The sequence below is a fragment of the Octopus bimaculoides genome, chromosome 22 (assembly GCF_001194135.2).
Source record: "Octopus bimaculoides isolate UCB-OBI-ISO-001 chromosome 22, ASM119413v2, whole genome shotgun sequence".
NCBI classification, from domain to species: Eukaryota; Metazoa; Mollusca; class Cephalopoda; order Octopoda; family Octopodidae; genus Octopus; species Octopus bimaculoides.
Window position 1 is genome coordinate 6,043,039 of NC_069002.1, and position 7,157 is coordinate 6,050,195.

The window sequence follows — 7,157 nt, forward strand, 5'->3', positions numbered from 1 at the left end:
TATATATATATATATATATATATATATATATATATATGACATATATAATACACACAATTGTCAAGGACTGCCCAAAGTGCTGACATGTCATTGTCAAGGGAATGGACCTGATGAAAAGTAACAGATGTCAAGAAACAGATCAGACATTGAAGCTGCAAAGATTGATTTGCACTTACTCATCCCCTGTCAACTTTTCCCCATGATAAACATCCCTGGCTCTTCTACACCACCCTTGGCCCGAACAGCCATCTCAGGCACTGGCACCCTTCAAACCCATCAGGATGAAGAGGCTCAACCATTCACCACAGATTAACTGCTCAGATACAAGTTCACTTCACACCACTACTGTTAATATTACATGTATTATGCAAAAACACTCTGCATGCTGTGATAGTCAATAAAACAGAAACTGAAATTTCAAATTTCATTCTTTCTGTGTAACCTGGCACCAAATGATACATGGACTTGTGCTGGTCTGTAGCTCAATGATTAGGGACCCTTGCCATAAAGCATTTTGTCTGACATTCCAACAACTCTGCCAATCCACCGTCAAATGGTAATTTCAATATTTCTTTGACTACCCGATATACATCCTATAAAACAATTTCACTAAATGAAGCATCTCGACGATCGTAATCATTTGTTTGTCTCCTTCCACACATCACATGCAACTAAGTCAATATTAGCTCTCTCTCTCTCTCTCTCTCTCTTTCTTGCTGTCACACCTGATTATCTAGCATGGTTACATGCCCGATAAAGCTTTTAGAAATTTTATTTTACAGATTGGTAAATACATTTCCATCGCAGAACTCAAAGGAACTTTGCTTCCCCACTTCACTCCTTAGAGACATTGACAATAGCTGCCATAAAGCACCAGAACATTTGCTTTGATGTTTCCCCAAATTAGCAGTAAATTCTTCTTCTGCAATAATGGTATATCTTTGTCAAGTAATGTTTTGCATATTCCTCACTTAGCGCCTCATTACACTGGTTCATGCCTGCTATTTATCAGATAATCCTCACATCAATAACCAAAACGTTATTATTATTTTAACATTGATATTATAATTATAATCATCATCATCATCATTATTATTATTATTATTATTATTATTATTATTATTATTATTATTATTACTACTACTACTACTACTACTACTATTACTTTTAAAGGCAGTGAGCTGGCCAAATCATTGCAAAACAGGAAAAAAATGCCTTTGCAATAATTATCCTGGATTGTAAGGTAGTGAGCTGGCAGAATGGTTAGCACACCTGGCAAAATGTGTAGCGACATTTCATCCATCTTTATGTCATGGGTTCAAATTCCATCAAGATCAACTTTGCCATTTTTTTTAATCCTTTCAGAGCCCGTAAAATAAGTACCAGTGAAACACTGAGGTTGATGTAACCAGCTAGCCATGACCCAACAAATTTCAGGCCTTGTAGAAAGGATTATTATTATTATTATTATTAAATCAAAATTAAAAGAAGAGTGCCATTTGTTATCTAGTGAACAATATTTCGACATCTCACGTGCCTTCAACTGGTTCAAAAAATAAATTATTATTACATAGCAGACTCAGCAAATTCATTGCAAGGAAGGAATATTAGGTGTTTAAAATGATGAGGTGATTAATATAAATAATAAATGATAACTATTCCTTCCAACCACAGGCACAAGGCATGCAATTTTTCAGTGGGAGGGCACTAGTTGTTTTACACCAACCCCAATATTTAACTGGTACTTATTTTATTGACCCCAAAAAGGATGAAACGCAAAGTTGATCTCGGTGGAATATCTGAACTCAGAACATAAAGATGGATGGCTGTTGAGGCTATAATAGAAAACACTTGCCCAAGGTGCCATGCAGCAGGACTGAACCTGGAATCACGTAGTTGGGAAGCAAACTTTTTATCATACAGCCATGATGGAATATCATAATGATTATTATTACTATTATCAATGATTATTATCATTATCAGGATTGTTATTGGGATTATCATGGTCACGGTGCCAATAAATATTTAATGAAAGACAAACAGGAAAACACAAATAAAACCGAGAGTTAAGGGACAAAAGCTTCTTCTTGTTTTCCTTTCCTTCACCCTTTTGTTTGTTTTTTTTTAAATATGATTATTTCCTTTCAAGAGAAGACATGTTGTTGCCTCTATGCTTATTATTGAACATATGTCAGACATATAAGGACCTGTCACTCTGTGTTGAATGTTGCTAAGAACTTCAGTGACAGCTAATGGGTTCTTGTCAGTAAAAATTACTGAAATTATCCGTCAAATCCACAATAGGATTAAAAAATGGTCATAGCAGCTTGAAAGAACATGTTTATTGTGTCTCATTATAAATTAATTATATTGAAAGAACAAACAAAAAACAAGAAAGAAACAATGAAAAAAAAGCTGGCCATACAGACTCCAAATCGTTTTTATATAATTGAATAAAGAAATTAAACACAAAAAAAATCTCTGTGTACAGTTTTTATAAAGCGAAATAAATTGACAAATAAAAGTAAAAATATTATGCAATGCGAGTTAATGAGTGAAATTATTTATTAAAAATGATATTAATTTATTTGCATATTGTTAACTTTTAATATATCATATTAAAAAAAATAATTAATTTTTTTCCCCCGTTGTGTGCACAATAATCTAGATTAATTTTGCAGATGTGTACTTTATACAAATAATAAAAATTTTTGGCAGTAATATATATACTGTTTTAAAATTACAAACAATATCTCATCGTTAGTGTATTCATTATTTTACATAATTATACAAAGAATCATCAGTTATTTGCTATAAACATGCATATATAATGTTTATATATATGTATATGTGTATATGTATGTATGAATATATATTTACGTGTATGTCTATGTGTACACACACATATGTATGTATATATGTATCTGCATATCTATTTATCTATCTATTTATCAATCTCTCTCTTTCTATATATACATATATATATATATATATATATATATATATATATATATATATATACACACACACAAATAATATATACACACATATACATATATTAATAGTTATCGTCAAGGTAACATATCCAGTACTGTTGCTGTAGTCTCCTTTAGAGAGATTTAGAAATATTAATATATATATGGCAAAAAAAAATGAAATAACTGAAATGAATACATAAATACATCAAACATTTGATATCCAAACAAATTGCAGGAAAATAATTTGCCCCTGGGATACCTGCTAAACATCATTTATATAGAATTTTACAGTTATTTCAATTCATAAAATTAATTGTTTAATTGTTGACGAATCATAACTCACCCTCCATTAGCATGACGAGCCCACCATTTCTCCCTTGAATCTCCATTCAGACCATCTACCTCGGGCTGTAAAAAAAAAAAACAAAGAATTAATAATTGTAATTTAAAAAGGAAAATGATTATAATTATTTAACTATTTTAATAAGCTTTCTCAGTGTGATTACACTGTGTAAAACAATTTTTGTCCTCGGGTAGCAACTGTTATTTCTTATTTGCTTACCCCTAACAATTATGAAAAATGGCAAATATTTCCTTCAAACTTTGAATTTGTTACATTTATTCAAACCCCAAAGTAAACAATCACGTCATTCAAAGTCTTGAAGCTATGAGACAATGCAAGCTTAATTCAAAACAATGTGTCTGTGTCTGTTTTGGCAAGGTTTTTACAGCTGGATGCGCTTTCAAATGCCAGCCACCCAAGAAAGGGAACTGAATGCTTTTTATGTAGCATCAGCACAATCAAGGTCAGTTTTGGCATGGTTCTTACAGCTGGATGCCCTTCCACATGCCAACCACTTCACAGTATGGACTGGATGCCCAAATATTTCACCTTATTTTATGTTCAAACTGGATATCATCATTGTTTAATGTCCACCTTCCAATGCTGGCATGGGTTAGAGGGTTTGACAGGAGCTGGCCAGGTAGAAGACTACACCAGACTTCTGTGTCTGTTTTGGCATAGTTTTTTTGGCTGGATGCCCTTCCTAACACCAACCACCCCACAGAAAGGACTGAGTGCTTTTTACGTGGCACCAGCACAGGTGAGGTCAGTTTTGGTATGGTTTTTTTAACTGTATGCCTTTCCAAATGCCAGCACAGGTGTGGTCAGTTTTGGCATGGTTTTTTTATGCATTTGGATGCCCTTCCTAACACCAATCTCCCTACCTCCACCCAGAATGGGCCGAGTGCTTTATATGTGGCATCTTATGCAAGTAAATGACAGAAAAAAAGGGATAAAGAAGGATTAAAATAAATAATTAATAAAAAAGAAGCAATAAAACCCCCAAAACACAATACAAATACTTACGTCTCCTAGCTGACTGCACACTTTTTGGATTGCATCGATCCAACGATTGCGAGCTGGTGAAGGCAGTTCTGTGCGTTTTTCTGTTTCTTTCTCTTCATAAGGTAAATCAGTTGGAGGAGGAGCAGCAGCATCACTGTAGTCTTGTGTACTCTGTCGGCTGACATCTGCTGAAGAAATTCGGCTATTCACAGGACTGCAAAAGTAAGAAGGCGAAAATTAAAAAGAGACATCGTAATACAAGACGGGACATTTTGCGGCCTTATGTTTCGGAAGCAGTCATGGGCCAAACAGCAAACCGTGGGGCATCCCAAACTGCATCTTTGTGTCTTTTACTTGTTTCAGTCATTCAGCTGCAGCTATGCTGGGGCACCGCCTTGATGCCTAACAAATATTGATTTCAAATTTTGGCACAAGGTCAGCAATTTCAGGGGGTGGGGTGGGGGTGGGGGGACAAACAAATTTTGAAGAAAATGAGCCAGAACCAGAATTGATCACGAAATAGAAGGCACAGGGACCAGTTATTCCTGTGTGCACATGTAAAAGTAATGCAAAATTTCTTCTGATTTATCATCATCTTCATTGTTATTATTATCATTATTATTTTTCATTATTATTATCATTATCGTATTTTCCATTATCATTATTATTAGGGTGGTGAGGTGGCAGAATCGTTAGCACACCAGGCAAAATGCTTAGTGGCATTTCATCTGTCTTTACATCTTGAGTTCAAATTCTACCATGGTCAACTTTGCCTTTCATCCTTTTGGGGTCAATAAAATAAGTACCAGTTGACTGGAGTCAATGTAATTGACTGGTTCCCATCCCCTAAAATTTCAAGTCTTGAGCCTATAGTTGAAAGGGCTACAATTATCATTATCATTACTATCATTATCATTACTATTGTTATTATGATTCAAAGTCAGTTTTCCATGCTGGCATGGGTTAAATGGTTTCGTTGGAGCTAGCAAGCCAGGGAGCTGCACCAGGTCCCAACTGTCTGTCTTGGTATGGCTTCTATGACTGGACGTCCTTCCTAAACACCAACCACTTTACAGAGTGTACTGGGTGCTTTATACATGGCACCAGTACAGGTGTTTTTAACATGGCACCAGCACATTTGTCAAAGTAAGGACATAAAAAAAAAACATTATTTCCCACCCCCCAGGGACTGTGATCCCTTGCGACGCCACTTGCCTTAGGTTAAACCATGTCAGTCTCAGTATCAACCAGCTACATCTCTTTATTGTTACCAACACAACAAAATATTCTCAGTTGTCAAATATCATTCTTATCTTTGGCAAATCTGTGATTTCTTTGTATTTTTTTTTTTTGCTTTTTATAATTAATTTCCCTTTTTTAATTACATGTCATCTACTAAAAAACTCGTTGAAACCACCTTATCTTGGTCATTAAACTTGCACAGCCAATAAATTATGCACATTTCATTGCTTGTCAGATGTCCCAAAGCCTTCGCTCATTTTAATCATATTTTTGTTTTCTTAAAGAAAAAAACAAAGAAAAAATAATTTCATATTCATATTTTCCCTGGGAGCTTTGGTTCTATATTTTTTTTATGGGCACAGGTATGATTGTGTAGTTAAGAAGTTTGTTTCCCAACCATGTGGTCGTAAGTTCAATCCCACTAAGCTCCACTGTAGGCTAGTGTCTTCTACTGTAGTCCCAGGCCAACCAATGCCTTGTGAGTGAATTTGATAGATGGAAACTGTGGAAGCCTATCGTACATATATATATATACATAAAACAGGTAGGATATATGAGCCAGTCAACAACCATTCATCTATCCACCTTCTTCACACACTATTCCTAAGAGGGTAGAATCCTCAGGCTCCTCTAAAGCAACTGTCATTAGACTTCCTGACCAGGTTACCTAGAATGAGGGATATAATCCAATAAATTCACCCTCGGTCTACTCCTAAGTTTTCTGCTGATTAGCATGACATGAAGAATCTGCTTTGCGATTATTTCCTGTGACATTCTAATCACATGCCCATAGTACCAAAGCTGTGACCTCTCAATGTGGAGAAGGAACAGCTCAAATCTGAAGAGACTCCCTGATCTCCAAGCAACACAGTCTGTTGAGTAATGTTACTCCAGAGGTTGTCTACAGGAACCCCCTTTTGGCCACTTGTAGAAACAGGCATCTAACACTTGCAGACGACTGATGTTACTAGGTTCATCAGAAGATGATCTCTAGCAGGCACTGAATGGATTCACTGCCAATTGCAGCAAAGCAGGTTGAGGCAATGACAAGAACAACATTATTCATCAAGTCCCTTCAAGTGGTAGGGCACGACTTTGAGGGAAGTATGGTCACTATTTCTAGCAGGCCACACAACCATGTAGAGGGACACTTGTTGGCTCCTTGTAATAAAGTTTTAATCTGTGGTTAAATGCATTCAGAATTCAGAGACCTTATTTGTCAGCATCTTACGAGTTCTGTCTGTATATAAAGTAGTATTTATAGATTTATATCTACAAGTGTACATGCACACCTCACCCTCACCACACACACACACACACATGAAGACACACAAATACACAAACACACATTCTTTGGAGAAAATGTGAAAATCTTTGATACACAAGACTACTGTATTTTATCTATAGCACCGTTAATTTTTTTTTATGTTTCAATTTTTTTTTTTACATTGTAAAGAAAAAGAAACATTAAATCACTATTTCACTTCATGTAGGCGAAAGTTAAGTAATTGTTGTATATTTATTTATTTATTTATTTTTTGAACGAAGGAGGGGGTGGGGCTGGGAATTTATTCTTTTAATATTTTTGT

At 35.2% G+C, this 7,157-nt stretch overlaps 1 protein-coding gene across 1 annotated transcript in view; it reads right to left on the reverse strand.

The window, feature by feature from the left end:
* The window catches only part of LOC106879696 (protein unc-13 homolog B), a 221,764-nt gene that overhangs the window by 169,244 nt on the left and 45,363 nt on the right, over nt 1-7,157 (reverse strand). Inside the window, exons 6-7 of the mRNA XM_052975641.1 lie at nt 4,348-4,540; nt 3,322-3,386 (exon numbers count right to left, since the gene is read on the reverse strand). Of these exons, the coding sequence (XP_052831601.1) occupies nt 3,322-3,386; nt 4,348-4,540 (258 nt within the window). The remainder of the gene's footprint in view (nt 1-3,321; nt 3,387-4,347; nt 4,541-7,157) is intronic.